Genomic DNA, 18268 nt, shown 5'->3' with positions numbered 1-18268 from the left:
AGACGGACACGTCCACAGTAGAGTCAGATAAGTCAGGTGTAATTATAACCTGCAGGTGGATGAGCTCCTGCAGCTGAAGTTTACCTCAGGTTGCTTTCCTGTGAACCACGCCGAGGATCAGCCTGGATTTTAAATCATCTCCACCTATCCTACCTCCAGACTGAAACACTACAAACTGGGGAAAGGTTCAGTGGGGGTAAAAAATTAAGCACAGCACTGAAAAAAAAGTCATCTGATGAAATGAGATTCACTGTACTAATGTATTAATTGTACATTATGTACTAATTGATATTTTAATGATTTTAATGTAGTGTGTATTTTATGACCTAAAGCAGTCCCAGCCCACTTTTAATACATATAAGGTTAGTAAGTTCTACTTAAATTATTTAAATCCCTAATGTACATGAGATTCATTAAAGCTTCAACAACAAACATTTTTTGGAAACATTTATTTCATTTATTTATCTTTAGCAATAATAATATTTATAAACACGGTGAATGTGACTCTCTTGGTGGTGACCTGAGAACCTCACACTGCGCTGTCTGGGATCTTTGTGGTTCTCATGGTGTGTTTATTTCAATCTGTTCTTGTGGTTTCAGACTCGGTCTTGGGTTCCACCGTGGTTCTACTCCAACCTAAATCACCAGATGGTTCTCTTGACGCCGGCCCACACAGAGCGCTTCATGCCTTGCGCCAGCTGAACGTCGGCCCAGTGCAACTTGGTGTTCGGAACGTCGTCCTCCACCTCCGGATCACTACGGGCTCCGAGCTGCGGCTTTGCCACCACCACGGGCAGTGGTCCTCTCTCCTCACTAAACTCCACCACGTGCAGTTGCTTCCTGTCAGCCAGCGACTGGTGCGTCTCCTACACACACACACACACACACACACACACACACACACACACACAATCAACTCACAGCTCATTATAGTCGGGCCTGTTTGTAAACCTGCAGCTGCAGTAACAAAGCATTAACATCTCCTTCACTCAGACAAATGAGACATGGCTAACGAGACGAGCATAACGAAGGTGACTGATGATGACGAGGATAACGAGGCTGACTGATGATGTGGAGGACAATCGGCTTCCTGTTTGTGCGTCTTCAGGTCTCAGGGTAAGCGCATGCTGAAGCGGCTGTCTGACTCGTCTCGCCGAAAACTGTTAGTGTGATTGATGTTATCTACATAAACACACAAGCTGAATCAACATTAAGAACAAAAACTAGGACTTAAGAAGAGAAGAGAGTAAGAGCTAAGAGAAAAGCGAAATAAAAGAGCAGAGAAGAAGAGAACTGGAGAGAAACAGGGACAGAAACTTATGCTCGTTTATCATGCCCTAAGTGCAACGAGTAGTATGGCAGCTTGGCCACTGCAGTGCACCTGCTACTACACACACACTCCTTTTCTTGGACAGGGTGCCAATACTTATATCCTACTTGGGCAGCTCATCTTGTTTATTCATAAACTCATTCGTTTACAGATATGTCCACGTGTGCAGAACACTAAGATTCATCCAGACCTTAACGACCTGAGGATGAGTCCAGGATCACATTAAAGAATTTTCGTAAACACACACACCCACAAACACACTCAGCAGAAGATATCCGTGTGTAAACACTCCTGAGGAAGGATCAGGAATAAACCTGTTCCCAGCATGAGAACCCAGGATCTCATCAGTGTGTGTGTGTGTGTGTTAACTGGCATCATGTTAACCTTTAACCTTTTACTGATTGGCTAATGAGGTCTCCATGGGGATAAAGGTCTCACCTGATTGGCCAGGCCCTGAAAGAGTGCGCGTGTGATGTTAAGCAGGTTGACCGAGCCCTCCACTTTAGCGTACATGTCCTTAACCCCGATCAGTTTACACAGAGTTATTACTGCCCTGTGACAGTGCAGCCCGTATCCTACACACACACACACACACACACACACACACACACACACACACACACACACACACACAGAGGGATAAAATAATTATATAATTTTTTGGCTCTCAAGACACTTGTTGTTTTTTTCAATTCAGACTTTATTACTTTTGCATAGTTTGTTAGTTACTTTCCAGTAATAGTTGCATCTGAATTTAAAATGGTAAACTTTCCAAAACACACATTGAAATTTGAATTTTAAAATTTATGCATACAATATTTTAGATAATTAATACTACATATGTAATATGTCATATCCTTTTATGAATTTACCTTTATAAAGGGAATAAATAAATACAAATGTAAAAACTTCTACTATTAGTATTATAATTATTATAAAAAAATTATGAAGAAAACTTTTTACCTTGATTCTGTTTTTTCATGCGCAGTGTGGTTCTCTTAAACGTTGACTCAATATCATGATAAACTGGCACACACACACACACACACACACACACACACACATAGGTCAGAGCGCATACATGAACACATCTTTCTGAATGTAGGTTACTGCCTCTGGGGCAAACAGCCAAGTCGTCTCATGTTCCACACACACAGACACACACACAGGTAACTCACTGGTGTGATCGTTGTATCTCTCGATGTAGTAGAGGTAGTGCATTGCTCTGTTCTTGGCCTGAAAGCAACAGAAGATTTATTTATAATAAGTAAATTCTGCTCTGAGGCGTTCCGATACCAGGCCGGATTAAGGGCGGTGACACTGACACCGGATTAAGAGCAGTAGCCGGATTAAGCGACTACTGGAGTTTAAGGAAATCAGAGTTTATAAAACGGGCTGTACACTGTTCATCTGACAGTAACCTGCGTCAGGGCCATATGTGGTGCTCACACTAACGTTATTAACACGGAGACAGTCACTCAGGGGTACAGCTAACTGTAAATGATGAAATAACCCGAATCCTCATCGCTTCTCCTTGAACGAGCGCATCACACTCAGTGTGTGAGTCTCACCAGCGTCTGTACACACTCAGAAGAGAGACAGGACTGACATGATGACACCTGCTGTGGTCATCACCTGATCTTATTTATTTCTCCACAGAAGTTTGTGAAGATCACCGACTCATACACACACACACACACACATACACACACATAAATATATATAAAAACTCAGACCTAAAGCAGGGCGTACTTTCTTTTCCTCGTGACTATATTTCACTCCATAGACCAGAAAAACAATCACAGCTTTGTTTTGTATCGATACTCATTCCACTGAAGTTTCTTCATTCTGGTTATGCCACTGCCCACACACACACACACACACACACCTCCACAAACATATTAGACACGAGTATGACTCACACCAAGTGCAGCACATACACTCAGTATGTAGAGAAAATGTTGCCCAGGTGTACTACAGGTGTGTTACCTCCAGGAAGTGTGTGCAGGTGGAATGAAACCAGGCTGTGGGCGGAGCTTTCTGACAACACTAAAACGGGCTGCGACCCGGCAGGAGCTTCACATCACGCTTTACTTCTCATTATACAACCAACTAATGCGGGGATGTTAATAACGCTTCTGTGAGAGAGAGAGTGTGTGTGTGTGTGTGTGTACACTCACCTTCCTCAGGGCTGTGGTTCTGTCTGTGGCCTTTCCCAAAGCAAAGCCTGAAAACACAACAGCATGTTAAAAACACAAACACACACACACACACACACACAAGAAGACAGAACAAACAAGGATAAACAGACTGAACGAGAGAGAAAGAGAGAAATAGATAATTATTTTAAATTAAGACAGAAACAGACAAGAAAGTAAAAAAATATATAAAAAATATTTTTTCCCTGAAAAGGAAAATCTATATAATTATAATCTATAATAACAATAATAATAATTATTATTAAAGACAGATAAAAGAGAGACATCAAGAGAAAAAGAAACAGAAGAGATGAACAGAAAAAAAAGCAACAGACATTATTGTTAGAGACACAGACACACAGACAGTCAGTTTCCAGTGTGTATCACTTACCTGCAGCTCCGTTACCGTTTCCCACAGCAACAAGAGCACTGATCGACCTCTTCCTGCCCTCTTTAGCTGTCATGTTGAACACACTCTTTACCTGTCAATCAAAACACACACACACACACACACACACACACACACAGCAAGTTCATTCCAGTAGAATCTATGTGGTATAATACTGACTCTAACACTAGGGGGCAGTGTGACTCCACTAAATGACGAGTAAACTGCAGCACGTGAGCTCAAATACTGCAGTCTCTCGCGCGCGCACACAGACAATATTACTGCAGCATATGTGCAGTGAACAAAAGAAAAAAATGCCTGTTATGCAAAATAAAACAGTAAATAAAAGTAAAAATAAGATAATAATAATAAATTTGGTATAGTATTTTCCAAAAAAAAAAAATTCACTGCCCACAGAAAAAAGAAAAACAACAACAACTCTGTGTGTGTGTGTGTAGAGAGAGGCAAGGCATGAATCAAATGTAGTCTCCCCCCATGCATTATTAAGTAACTTCTTGACTGAGAGATATACTGGCCATCACATCCATCAGTGTGTTTGCGTGTGTTTGTGCGCCTATGTTCGTTTATAATAAAACCTAGATATGGCTCAGGTCTGTAACCACGCCCCCAACCTCCCTCAAGGTCATCCCTTATTATTTCCTTTCTTTTACACAATTCCTCACACCATATAAACTGAAACACTCGTCTGTCCATCTCCTCCTCTTTGTCTCCTTCCCGTCTTGTCTGGCCTCAGAGACCTTGTGTGTATTCCTTCTCTGTGCTGTCAGACACTCCTCAGGAGTGAGGAGATGGAAATCGACAGAGCGCCAAGTACCAAGTCTTCAAACCCCTGGCAAGGGAAATGTGCTGAGCTCAGATGGCACCACACACACACAAACATTAAGATGTCATTCTGTAAAGTTTCTACAGTAATTCAAAGTGGATGATGTAATATGACCAGCAGCTCCAGTAATGCCATTAACAGCCCAGAACAACTTCATTATGACCAGAACATGAGAAGTGGATTCCTCGGGCAGTGTGATTGCCGACTGCTTGGGAAACTTAAACTAAACTGTTTAAGAGTATGAACCATTTTATATATTCTATTTAATACTCCGCAGAAATGGCGTAGTGGTAAACTGCTTGTCCGACCATGTGGCGATCGCTAGTTCAATGCCCCGGTTATACTGTAGCCTCCCGCAGCTGAGGGCCTGGAGAGAGCGGATTGGCAGAGCGGGGTGGGATGGGAGGATATTAGCGCCATCAAATCAATCATGGCTATACAGACAATCATTGGTGTCTGTGAGCTCCTGCAAGTGGAAGGAGGGGATAGCGCTGTCATCCGAGTGTGTAACGCCTTAAGATGCAGTCGGCTGGTGTCATGTGGTCCGGAGGAAAAAACACATGATAATCAGGGAAGGTGCAGACTAAGTAGTAACCTTGATGTGGGAGACCCCTAGAGATGGGTGGGAATTGCATACGGACAAGTTTAAATCACCCCCCCCAACACACACACAAAAAAGAAAAGAAAATGATACTGAAGTCTAATAATGCTGTTAAAATATCCATCACCTTTAGTATATAATTAACATACATTAATTAACAATTAATACTTTCCCCTGTAAACACAGGCGAAGCAGGGAACTGAGTTATGTGTATGTAAATCATTACCAGTGGAATAAAACACTGATTTATATTAGTGATTTCAAAGTCATAAAGTAAATATCGTGGGAGTTATGTGAACACACACACACACACACACTCAAAACATCTGCTTATTAGCCAGGGCCATGTCATTATCCAATCCCGCTGTTCATTATCTTAACGGGTAATTATCATTTTATAAAACACAACATACTGTACATGACTCCAGCGGCCAAAAGAGACACTTAAGTTTAGTGTGTGTGTGTGTGTGTGTGGCTAAAAACTCAACTTGCAGAGGCAATGCAGACTTCCCCCAAATTACATAATATTCCCAGTGGTACTCTATACATCCAGTGTAGGCTCAAAGCCGCTCACTTCCCAGTAAAACCAACATCCACCCTTTTACCATGATAACTTTAAGGTCAAAGGTTAATCAGTCGATTATTTTATTATGAATCATGCTACTTTTCTTCACCGTTAAAGGATATTGAAAAGATTTACTACAGACAAGTTGGCAGACTGTTCAATATCAATAACATCTTTTATTTTATTTATCGTAATGAACATGACTGGTACTGACCGAGTTCGAACCTATTAGCGAAAAGTGCAGCACGAGTTCAATTTAGAGAATAGTGGAATATGAGTAAAGGAATAGAGGAGGGGTGGAGCAAGCGGGGAGATGGAGAGATAAATGGAGAGAATAAAGCGAGGGAGACTCCTTTTGCATGGTAATTAAGTTCGCCCAGTCGTTAAGCCGCTTTTGTGTTTTATTATAGTTGCTGTTTCTGTCTTTACTGCCGAAGCTTTAGAGAAAAGAACAGTAGCGCAGATATACTGCTTCTATTCACACAAAAACCTCGTTTGCCCTGAAGCACTACGATCAATTTACAAGAAAATGCAAAGCGAGAAACCTAATTGCGAAGGCTAATTAGGCAAGCGATAGAACAGAGTTCCTGGGGAGGAGACGAGAGAAGGAACTGAGGAAGTTGAGCAAGGCTGCAGGGACACGCTATTCATTGCTAAAAGTGGAAATTGTGTGTGTGTGTGTGTGTGTGTACGAATGTGTGCGCATGTGTGTTTTCCAGAAACAGAAAATTCTGAGCTCCAATCAAACATTTTTTTTCTCCAATCAGGTAACCAAAACAATCTATGCTTCGACCCAGCTGTTCTGAGAAAATTAGAATCAAGAATCATTATATAAAACGCAAATCTACAAAAAAAAAATCTCATCCTATTCATACGAATACAATGCCTTGCAAACGTATTCCAACCCCTAGAACGTTCACATTTGTGACAACGACAAACAAATACAAAAATGTACTTTATTGGAATTTAAAGGGATAGATAAAAATACAAGGTGCCACATAATTGTGAAGTTGAGGTACAATGATGAATGGTTTTCATGTTTCAATAAAAATCTGAAAAGTGTGGCATGCATTTGTAATCAGCCCCCTATACTTTGATATCCCTAACTACAATCCAGTAGAACCAACTGTCTTCAAAAGTCACCTAGTTAGTAATTTAATCTCAGTACGCATGCAGTAATTCTGTGAAGCCCTATGAGGTTTGTTAAAGAACATTAGTGAACAAACAGCATCATGGTTAGGTTATTAAAAATACCCTAAGCTTTGAACAGCTTATAGAGCACTGCTGCATAGAGAGAATCTGACCACAGGACCACTATTAGTTCTAGTCATAGGCCCGCATGCAGCTAGAAGCAAGAGTACAGTTCACACTGTAACTTTAGATGGTCTTTCTGTTCCATCAAGTGCAACAGTGATTATAGATTCCAGCCTTTCATTTGAAGCTCATGTAGACAATATCACCAGGATAGCAGTTTTTCACCTCAAAATATTGGCAAGTTAAGGAACATATGATCACTAAACAATGCAGAAAAAGTAGTTCATGCTTTTATCACCTCTAGGTTGGACTATTTTAATGCCTTACTGTCCGGTTGTTCAACTAACACAAGCACATCACCCCTATCTTATACACACTGAAGGCTCTCTGTGAAATTCTGAATTGATTTTAAAATGCTACTGTTAACATTATAGGCATTAAATGGTCTCGCACCGCAGTATCTGAGTGAACTGCTAGTGTCTTACGATCCGCCACGCCTACTTCGATCAAAGGATGCAGGCTGTTTGTCAGTACAGCGTATTATGAAAACTACAGCAGGGGGCAGAGCTTTCTTTTTTTTTTTTTTACAAAACCCCAAAGTTATGGAATAGTCTTCCAAATAATGTTCGAGACATTTTCAGTGTTTAAGTCCAGGCTAAAAACCTATTTATTTAGCCAAGCATTTTTGTAAACAGATTTGCCTCGGCTAAAGAAGCAGATCTGGGGGACTCGTGGACAGAGTATTAAGTGAACTGGTATGTTTAGATGCTGTCTTCCCCACTCTCATTGATCACTCAGGTTTGTTGACGGTGAGGTGATTGGTTGCTTTACATCTCAGGGAGCCCTTATGTTTGTTTCCTTCTGGCTCTCCCTTTTAGTTATGCTGTCATAGTTAGTCCTGCCGGAGTCCCTGCTTGCATTCTACACTAAATATACAGTCATATTATACATTATGTGACTGGGACCATACCCAACTGTATCTGTATTTCCTCTTCTGCTCTCCCCTCTTTTGTTTTCTCTCTCTGTCGACCTACACATGTCGTTCCTGAGCTGCCAGTGATCCAGAATCCCTCTGCCCTCAGGACTTGTCTGATTCATCCTGGTGCCCCGCTTCTGGTTGGATATCTCGTCACATGGATGCCCCGTGTCTCTCTTTGGGATGCGTCTGGTGTCCGGGGACGGTTTCACTGTACCACGAAGACGGTTCTGGCCTCGACTGATGTTGACAGCTGTTTCTCTGAGGACTTGACTTGGCTGCAGTCGCTCGATAGTTCAGGACTGGAATTTCCTACGAGTCTACCTGAGCCTCCAATAACTACCTGGACTCCATATTAACATCAATTAATATCAACTGTTATGCTGAACTGCCTGCCACCTAACACACAGTAGGAATGCAGATTAATTCCTGCTTTCTGTTTCACCCAAATGAGAGTGGGTTCCCTGTTGAGTCCGGTTCCTCTCAAGGATCCTTCCTATTGCCATCTCAAGGAATTTTACCTTGCCACTGTCTTGGCTTGCTCATCAGGGACTATCTGACCATTTTGCTTCATATACACATTAATTTTTCCATACAAACTTAAATAATTCTTTTGATTGCGCTCCATAACTCTGGCCTTTTTGGAAGAATGACAAGAAGATAGCCATGAACAAAAGCCTTAAAAAGTCCCATTTGCGACAAGCCAGTGGAGGACACAACAAACATGAAATTAGGTGCTCTGGTCAGACGAGACCAAAAATGAACTTGTAGGTTCACCTTCCAGCAGGCAACAACCCTAAACATATAGTGAACGCTACAATGAAATGATTTAGATCAAAGCATATTCATGTGTTAGAATGTTCCAGTCAATGTCCAGACCTAAATCCAGAAAAGAGTCCAAAGGAAGGGGCCGACGAAGAGTCCAGAGGGAGGGGCCGAAAAAGAGTCCGGAGAAAGGGGCTTTAGACTTTAGTCCTAATAGGAGTGTAGCCGTAGATGCCAGCAGAGGCCCAACATATACCTCTGAAAAGTACCTATAGATGTTATGACTTAGAAGACACTTTAGAGGACAATTTTTCATTTAGACCAATAAAAATGCAGAGCCTCATGTTTTGAAATCTCACAGAGTGCAGATTGAGAAGTTGCAGACTTCAGAGGCAGTTTTTTGGCCAATCAAGATATAGACTTTAGCCCTTGAAGGTGGCAGACTTTCCCTTTAGAGGAAAAGTGTATAAAGGAAAACATCTCTCTCTCCCACTAGCTGTCCAACTCTTGCTCCGTTTCCTTCTCTCAGTCCGTTGCTCAGTCTCTCCATGTTGGCAGTAAAGTCTGTGTCCTTGGCACAGCTTCTACAGCTTCCTGGAAGCCTCTGATTTAATTAGTGCACCTTTAAAAGTGGACAGGAGTTCTAACCAGCACTTTGTCACTTACTTTGAGAGTGTGTGCGCGCTCACACACGTGCAAGCGTCATTAGTGTCTGAGATATTATTATAACTGACATTTAAAATGACGTGACTCCTGAATCACTTTCTCATGTCCTCCATCGTTACAGAGTGAATAAGTGACACTACATCACTGTGTGTGAGCTTTAATCTGCACACGCAAATGACTCCTGATAATCTGTCTTTCCTTTAAAAATGTGCCAATCACTCTCCCCACATATACACTCGGTTGTTCTTTCTTTCACATAGGATGCATGACCACTGAACCCATCAGTCTCAGGGAAGGAGACATGGCTTCTAGATGTGTTATGTTCCACAGTGTACTTTAAAAGGTGTTCCCTACTCCCTGTGCAGGGAATGTCGGTTAAGATAACTTCCCTAGACAAAAGTCCTTCATTTGGAACACCCAGCAAAATGACCAGCACAGACGTTGCCTGAGGTTTGGAATGGCAGACTACCCTGTGCGGGGAACTTTAAGCCGAACAGAACGCATGCTCTGTACCCATCAGGCTAAGGGAAGAAGATATGGCCTCTGTTTTCAGTACCAAGGAAGGAGGTGTAGCCTGTTATTTTCTTTTTTTCTTTTTTTAGATTTAAGAAGCAGAATAAGTGACATCACTCCTTATAACGAGGGTAACAACCACCTTCACTAAGCGACACAATGTCATTCTCCTACTTCAGGATAGCCGCAGTAAAAGTGCTGGACGAGTGAAAGCACTGATTCGGCTGCAGACAGAGCTTTTATTGAAATTAAAAAGCAGGTGAAGAAAGAAAGCACAGAGAGCACTCTGATGAGAGGAAAAGGAGGGAGTGCAGATAGGATCAAAAATAAAAGAGCAATAAAACTCGCAGACATCGGCTGTTTCAGCATGATTCAGTCGCTTTTAAACATGCACTTCACAAAACGGCCAATTGTTCCATTTCTGCAGAATGAAATTGACCACTTCATCAGGTGCACCATTCTGAACAATGTATTGGCACCCCTCTACCTTGGCTATCACCCAGTGGACCAGCTACAGCAGTGAGAATGACGACATCAGTATTAAACATTAATTATGACGTTAATCAGTATTAAACACTGCAGCTATCTTTTTCATCTTCTTGGTGTTCAGTAGGAGTCTAAACCTCCTCTTTGTTTCTGGTTCAGTGTGCATTATGGATAAAACACTAAAGATGGATCAATCGCTTGATCAGCCAGGACCAATGATCAGTCAATCAGTACAATAATAAGAAAAAATGATAAAAATACTGCCAAAACATTTTTATATATTCACATTTTAACTTAATTTAAACCTTACATTTTAATTTAATTAAAAATTAAAACCTAAAAGCTCCATAATAAAAGTATAATAAAGTAAAAAATATTTTTTCTTTCTTGAGTTTTCTTTCATTTAACACCGCCAGTGTGTATTTACTCACCTCAATAACACGGCAGTCAAAATCCTCATATGTTTCTGAAAAGCAAACACATCAAAACTTTTTTAGCCACTTAATAAACACACAGCAATAAACACAACATTGTCCAGCATGACTCTGTGTGTGTATTTCTGAAAAAGACAAGAAAAATTAGACACAAGAAATATTTCCTGTATTGCACAGTGGCGACCCAAGGGCATGTTAAACTAGATCTGTCTCAGTGATATACACTCCATCACCACCACCATGACTGTCCCTGAGTGTGTGTGGTTTATTGCATGTCTATTGAAAACTAATGCCAGTTGCAGGCACACACACACACACATACACGTCTATAGCTGGCACACGATTCAGGTCTTTCGCGCAGACAAACACACACCTCCATTCGGTCCAGGGTCTGGGTGTCCAAGACTGATTCCTCCCCAGCAGTTTCCTGACCAGCCCCTCTCTCTCTTTATCTTCATCTTTCTCTTCCTGTCCCACTCGTCCCGCTGACGCTCAAGCTCCGCCCTCAGCTCCTGCTGCTCTGTCTCCCCTCGCTTAGAGAACGACTGTATGGTTCCACTTTTAATTATGGGAACGTTCAGACCTGGCCAGAGGAACCCACCACGACCTGCAGGAGGAAGATGAGGAGGGACACAAACGGGAAGAGAAACAGAAGAACAATGTGAAGGAAAAGAAAGAATGACAAAGACAAAAAGAAAAAAAACAAGAATTGATTCATTATTAATTCATTTGTTATTCTGATTCATTAATTGAATCAGTGAGTCATTAATTGTTTAAATGATTCATGAATTGAACTGAAGCATCATCTTCTTTAGTTCATGTGCAATGCCAGTCAAAAGTCAGAAGTGACGTGGCTTCATTTTGTGAGCTATGTTTTTCATAAGTGAGAATATTAAATGTGCGTGTGTGCGTGTGTGTATATATATAATTTACCCTCTCCAATGTTCTGTCCTCTATTCAGGTCTTTCTTCATTTTGCGTTTGGTTCTTTTCCCTCGACCCTTCCTGGACCCGGCACCGCTCTCGGCTAACACACCGCGCCACAGCTCATCCGCAGTCACTGCCTCACACACACACACACACAGTGATAAAATGAGCTGATATTAAGGGTTTATTGTTTTTTATGATGCACCAATGTCCCTCTTGCACAATGTCCAGGACTGATGATCATATGGGTTTTTGTGCCACATGAGGTTTGTGAGAGGCTCGAGTTGAGAAGAGATTTGATTTACTCCATCGCCATCATCATTGTCACCATCATCATAAGGCCATGCCTGACTATCGTAAGTTTATAACAGAGCTTACAACAGCTTCTTACACACAGCATGTGTGTGTATCATCTCTTGTACACAAAGCGTTTATGTGATTGAGTGTTGCAGCGTTTTCTCTCTCTCTTTCATTTTCTTTTTTTCAGAGAAAAGTGTAAGAGCTCAACCCAGTGCTAGTGAGAGTAGCAGCATGAGGAAGAGGAGAAATCTCTAGATCTGGAACTGAGACAGAAGGTCAATCTACAGGACCTCACACACAACTCTGTGACGGTATAACAAATCACATCACTTCCTGTTTCCTAAAATAAATCATAGATGTTAAATGACGCATACCTAATGAATTGAGTGAATTAAACTAAGGAAACTGATTTAACCCAATAAATGATAAATAAACATTTCAATCAGTTGATTTAATTATGATCCTGTGTTCTTTGCCTGCTGAGGGGCAGTATAAGAAATTCAATTTACAATTTTAAAAACACAAGTGCGTGCTCACACACACACATTCCCTCTTTAGTTTGATGTTATTGCAGTGGGACACGGGGACTCATTTAATGACGATATGAAATGATTAAATTTGAAAGGGGCATCTTAGACTAGATCAGAGACATTCAGATCCACAGTAAGAGGTGAATTTGCCCCCCCAACAAATCCCACCTTCGGTATTATGACTGGTTACAAGAATTTACAAGTGTGCAATTTGCAATGAATTGGAAAAACTGTGACCTTAGAGAAGAGCAGATGGTCATGTTTTTTTTGTTGACTGTTTAAACAAGGGTTTCCACTGGCAGATGACCAGCACTATTTACGCTCTAAATTATACACTTAAAAACTGTAGGACTCAGTTGATCACATAAAAGGTTCTATGTAGGAGGTTCGATTAGATTTACTAGTGTAATAAACCTATTCCCCTTGTGAAGTAGACCCTGCTGAGAGAGATAAGAACCCAGAATTCCGCAAAGATTCATTTAAAAAAATTTTAAAGTAGAACTTTTTTTCTTAAGGGAAACTTTAGTTATTGAATGAAGCCTTGAAGAACCAAGAAGTTTTGTAAAAATGTCTTTAGTTCCTCTTTCAAGATAAGTGTTGCTGGGCTTGCCACTCTTTACTTATGTAATCAAGAGTTAATAAAGCATATATCTTTAGAACCCAGTTAAAGTGTTTTACATCCTTCCTTGATTGAACAAGGGTTTCACATCATGGTTAAGCACGTAAGTAAAAGTTTGTGCACCCTGATTTATCCATGTTGGTAAGGAAAATGCATCACAGTAAAATGTTGGGGGGTGGGGGGGGGGATTTGTTCCATCAAGGTTTTTAATTATTCTTCAGTCACGTGGTGAGATAAAAGGTCACACACTGCTTACGTTTGTTGAAAAAGCTGGAATGACGAGTCTGATTCCAGGTAGCTGGAGCCGTCAGAACAGTAGCCGGACAAATCGGAAATCCACTGCTCAGAGTCATGCAGGAGAACAACCCAGAACCGCTTGATGTTCTAGCACCTTTAACAGACAGACACAGAGTTAACTTCATGCAGGTCTGAAAGACAAGAGACATAAATCACATGCAGATGTAATTCACAGAACAGAGATCAGACAGCTGCAGGCTGACAGGGGAAAGGTTTGTCTTAAACAGGGCTGTGTCTCAGATCTCTCAAGTCTGATCTTAAGCGTATCTCTCTTTTGTAACATCTGCTCGGATGAAAAACAAAATTAAGTCCAGTGCCACCATATGACAGATTAATGGAACCACAATATGTCATAATGTAATTTATACTTTTGCAATCTAAATCGAGCAGATGTACAGTCGTGGCCAAAAGTTTTGAGAATGACACAAATATTAGTTTTCACAAAGTTTGCTGCTAAACTGATTTTAGATCTTTGTTTCAGTTGTTTCTGTGATGTACTGAAATATAATTACAAGCACTTCATACGTTTAAATCGCTTTTATTAACAATTACATGACATTTATGCAAAGAGTCAGTATTTGCAGTGTTGGCTCTTCTTTTTCAGGACCTCTGCAATTCGTCTGGGCATGCTCTCAATCAACTTCTGGGCCAAATCCTGACTGATAGCAACCCATTCTTTCATAATCACTTCTTGGAGTTTGTCGGAATTAGTGGGTTTTTGTTTGTCCACCCGCCTCTTGAGGATTGACCTCAATGGGATTAAGATCTGGGAAGTTTCCAGGCCATGGACCCAAAATTTCAACGTTTTGGTCCTCGAGCCACTTAGTTATCACTTTTGCTTCATGGCACGGTGCTCCATCATGTTGGAAAATGCATTGTTCTTCACCAAACTGTTTTTGGAAGAAGTTGCTGTTGGAGGGTGTTTGGTACAATTCTTTATTCATGGTTGTGTTTTTGGGCAAAATTGTGAGTGAGTCCACTCCCTGGGATGAGAAGCAACCCCACACATGAATGGTCTCAGGATGCTTTACTGTTGGCATGACACAGGACTGATGGTAGCGCTCACCTTTTCTTTTCCGGACAAGCCTTTTTCCAGATGCCCCAAACAATCGGAAAGAGGCTTCATCTAAGAAAATAACTTTGCCCCAGTCCTCAGCAGTCCATTCACCATACTTTCTGCAGAAGATCAATCTGTCCCTGATGTTTTTTTGGAGAGAAGTGGCTTCTTTGCTGCCCTTCTTGACACCAGAACATCTTCCAAAAGTCTTCGCCTCACTGTGCGTGCAGATGCGCTTACACCTGCCTGCTGCCATTCCTGAGCAAGCTCTGCACTGGTGGCACTCCGATCACGCAGCTGAATCCTCTTTAGGAGACGATCCTGGCGCTTGCTGGACTTGCTTGGACGCCCTGAAGCCTTCTTAACAAGAATTGAACCTCTTTTCTTGAAGTTCTTGATGATCCTATAAATTGTTGATTTAGGTGCAATTTTAGTAGCCACAATATCCTTGCCTGTGAAGCCATTTTTATGCAACGCAATGATGGCTGCACGCGTTTCTTTGCAGGTCACCATGTTTAACAACAGAAGAACAATGATTTTAAGCATCACCCTCCTTTTAACATGTCAAGTCTGCCATTCTAACCCAATCAGCCTGACATAATGATCTCCAGCCTTGTGCTCGTCAACATCCTCACCTATGTTAACAAGACGATTACTGAAAAGATCTCAGCAGGTCCTTTAATGACAGCAATGAAATGCAGTGGAAAGGTTTTTTTGGGATTAAGTTAATTTTCATGGCAAAGAAGAACTATGCAATTCATCTGATCACTCTTCATAACATTCTGGAGTATATGCAAATTGCTATTATAAAAACTTAAGCAGCAACTTTTCCAATTTCCAATATTTATGTAATTCTCAAAACTTTTGGCCATGACTGTAGACACACAGACCTATAAAAACTATGTTATATTTCACTGTTGTTAGCTTTTTTTCATTTGCTATCATCCTTCATATTTCCTAAAGCTAAAATGTGATGTGTAATATGTTGTATTGGCATAAAAACACATTGACTTTTCAGGCTGAGGTTGCATTGTGAAAAATCTGATCCAACCATCTATGGAAGTGGCCAAAATCATATTTAGAAAAGAACAGATTTCATGTGTTCATGCTGGCACGAAAAGTACATGTAGGTGATTTAAACAATCTGTATACTTCTCTAACTTTATGTGTAAATATTGTCCGCACCGCACTACAAAAAAATGAAGGAAAAGGAACGAATTTGCAAATTACAGAAACACCCACAGGACATGCACTAAAACAACCCATTTTATTCCCTATGGAGAGCACTTCAGAAGAGATCAATCTAATAGGGATTAATCTTTGGCATGAGGCCATGTGATTCCTTCTGCAGTGCACTTATATCAGAAGTACTTCGGCTTTGATTGGATTACTTTTGGAGATTTTTCAGCATGGTGTACGACCCCTGTAGTTTACCCATAAAGGACACAATACCCTCCCAATGACTAGACCTAGCATCAATTATAAGCACTATAATCTTCTCATCCATGGATTAAGGAGTCTTTTTGTAATTCACACATGTCATAACGCCACCCTGAATGTCAACCTCACTGCGCATGCGCGGGAGAGACCGCTTACAGACATCCGGCATTTATTGTAACCGTAACTGCGACAAAATTTATAACAAAGCGTTCTGCCTGCACAAGCACGTGCTAGTTATTAATAGTTATAATTTTAAAATTTAAACCGGTGAAATTAATAAAACCACAGCTGCAAATCTCACCTGCTAATGATACACGGAGGACACAGCACAGCCGGGTGGCCGCCGCCATCTTGAAATTCTGAAAGGACCCCAAACAGCACAACAAGTAGGAAAAGAAAATGCCGGTCCAAAATATAAAAATAAATAAATAAAATTCTTACAATAAAACCGGTTCAAGTAATTTAATTGAAAAGAGCTGATGACAAAATAAAAAGTTGCCAATCATCACTTTTCGCAGAAAAAGATAAAAACTTTTTTGAATATAAAAAGTTTGAACATAAAACAATATCCTACTCAGTAGCTCAAGAAAGCGCTTGACAAAAAATAAAATAAAATAAAATGAAATAACTACTGTATAAATGAATAGATATCAGGGGGTACACGGAGCACTGTCACTAAACAAGTCAATTTATCCATATGGCTATCTTTAGTGTTTACAGGCAAGGCTTTTGACAAGACTTAACATTTTATTTGTTCACTTTTTTACCGAAGAGTAAGTTTAACATTAGACCATCAGCCCGTTAAAAATAAACCACAACAGAAGTGACTGGCTTTATTTATGGGCAAAAGCGGACAAGTTGTGATGTGCCAATCATAGCGCTTCTTCCTATCACACGATCAAGTTAACAGAACTCCAGACTTCACAAAATAGGGGCTGCAAATGAAATGCATTTAGTGGATTTTTGGATAATGTTGATGCATCAAATGGAGGTTTACACTCTGTTGCTGCTGTTGCTGTCACTCCAGCAGCAATGAATGACATGTATGTGTCGTGTAAAAAACCACAGTACGTTCTGTGAGACAGGACATTATGTGATTTGGATGTTGTGCAAACACCATTTTACTGTACTGTATATACATAACTTAATAAAGCTATATGGGAGTTTTTAGTGTGTGGAGTTTGTGTAGTGCAAACCTTACACTTCCCTTTTCAATAGATACTGGATCATTTGGACAAAATGGTGGGTGGTGAAGTTATAGTGTTTTGAATAAGACAAAATTCTCACTTATATAATCAAAAAAAATTTGACATAATATTTTGGCATTTGTGCTTTATTAACACCCTTGTGAATCAAAGAAATCACCCACAAAATATTTTCCCTGAATTTGCAATACTTCTTACTTCTTGGAGTTATCACGTTTTGCTGTCAAACTATACAGAATATACTCTCACTCACTTACTCACTCACTTATCGTCTATACTGTTTAATTATAGTATACACGGAGCCTATCCCAGGACACTTAGGGCACAAGGCGGGGTACACCCGCACAGAATATACTTTTAGAATTAAATATAATACTAATACCTATATAAAAGTAAGGTTTTGTCTTTACGTTGGTCAGAACTTGCTCTTTCAATGATATCTTCCTATACATTTTATATCTTTTTTTTTTATCTTTTCATACTTTTTATACATTGGAGGACCAGTAACCAAAATACAATTAAAACATTTTCATATCCCCATATATGGACTTAAAGACACGCCCACATTCCCATACATGGACCCAGAGACACACCCACTGTAGTCTCAGTAGAGTCGTGTATCTGCCAGGTTTCTAAGTGCAGTATAAATCTGCTACTTTGGCTCAAGTGAATGTAAACTTTTCCAATTTCCTGTGCAACAACACCAGAGGAAACGAATGCAGCAGAGTGTTGAAGGCCTCTGTCAGCACTCAACCACCCATTATTAATCATCAGATGTGCAGGAGACAGAGGAAACCGCCATAAATCACACAGTGAGGGGGAGATGTGATTGGCAGGGACAAGCTCAGGTGGCCAATAATGACTGAGGCCTGGT

The 18268-nt window shown here is 40.6% G+C and overlaps 1 protein-coding gene across 1 annotated transcript; it reads right to left on the bottom strand.

The window, feature by feature from the left end:
- Positions 1-434: 434 nt before the first annotated feature.
- Positions 435-16569, bottom strand: mrps5 (mitochondrial ribosomal protein S5). Its single transcript, XM_053509194.1, has 11 exons — positions 16491-16569; positions 13652-13786; positions 11954-12079; positions 11394-11627; positions 11018-11052; positions 3920-4010; positions 3511-3557; positions 2509-2566; positions 2294-2356; positions 1769-1905; positions 435-866 (listed from the first exon to the last, which is right to left on the bottom strand). The coding sequence occupies exons 1-11, from the start codon at positions 16537-16539 to the stop codon at positions 642-644; spliced, it is 1200 nt and encodes a 399-aa protein (XP_053365169.1). The 5' UTR covers positions 16540-16569; the 3' UTR covers positions 435-641.
- Between the last annotated feature and the right edge of the window lie 1699 nt (positions 16570-18268).

Source organism: Clarias gariepinus, chromosome 13, assembly GCF_024256425.1.
Source record: "Clarias gariepinus isolate MV-2021 ecotype Netherlands chromosome 13, CGAR_prim_01v2, whole genome shotgun sequence".
In the NCBI taxonomy this organism is placed as follows: Eukaryota; Metazoa; Chordata; class Actinopteri; order Siluriformes; family Clariidae; genus Clarias; species Clarias gariepinus.
The sequence above is the reverse complement of the archived record's forward strand: the minus strand, read 5'-3'. Positions and strand labels throughout refer to the sequence as shown.